Source organism: Penaeus monodon, chromosome 30 (assembly GCF_015228065.2).
Source record: "Penaeus monodon isolate SGIC_2016 chromosome 30, NSTDA_Pmon_1, whole genome shotgun sequence".
In the NCBI taxonomy this organism is placed as follows: domain Eukaryota; kingdom Metazoa; phylum Arthropoda; class Malacostraca; order Decapoda; family Penaeidae; genus Penaeus; species Penaeus monodon.
The window spans coordinates 26,434,877-26,435,475 of record NC_051415.1 but is presented as its reverse complement, the minus strand read 5'-3'; the positions used below and the strand labels follow the sequence as shown (position 1 = coordinate 26,435,475).

Sequence of the window (599 nt, the reverse complement as noted above, 5' to 3'; positions counted from 1 at the left end):
TTACACTTACCTGAAGGTGTTGTAGATTGCGCTGGATGACTGTAGGCGACTGTCAACAAGACTGACACGAAGAGCAGATGCACTGTTAGTCGTCAAGTGGTGCATATTTTCCAGTCCTGGCAAGTACGACCTTTTTTATTAGTCACTGGAGTAAATCAGTGTTATTACCTCTTTTGTATTAAAGAAAGAGTCGATTGTACTGCTGACCATTCATTTGTTAATAGTGAATATCAAGTATTCGTTGAATTCACTGTGAATACTTGATCACAAAACGAGTAGCTACCATCACAAGATAAGGCATCTCTCTCGTATGAATTCCACGTGCATTGTCTCCGAATGGAACCAACACAGTCGAAGATGAAACTCAAAAAGCTCACACTCACCCAGCCAGTATTCCTCAGAAGGAGAACCAAAGCCTTGAATATAGTCCTCAGCTGACCTGGTGAAGTTCAAATCCTTCTGATCAGATCGAGGCAACTGTCGCCTTAGTACTTGAGTCCAGCCGCCGCCCTCGCTGGTCTGGTCGCACCATACCTCCACGCCCTCACCCGCTCCTGTAGGGGACGCGGGGGTAGAAACAGACACTGGTATTCATATCC

General features: G+C 45.7%; 1 protein-coding gene across 1 annotated transcript in view; it reads right to left on the bottom strand.

Annotated features, from left to right (window-relative positions):
* LOC119592667 (fibrinogen C domain-containing protein 1-like) overlaps positions 1-599 on the bottom strand; it is a 7,037-nt gene that overhangs the window by 3,983 nt on the left and 2,455 nt on the right. Inside the window, exons 2-3 of the mRNA XM_037941580.1 lie at positions 384-554; positions 11-116 (exon numbers count right to left, since the gene is read on the bottom strand). Coding sequence (XP_037797508.1) covers positions 11-116; positions 384-554 — 277 coding nt within the window. The remainder of the gene's footprint in view (positions 1-10; positions 117-383; positions 555-599) is intronic.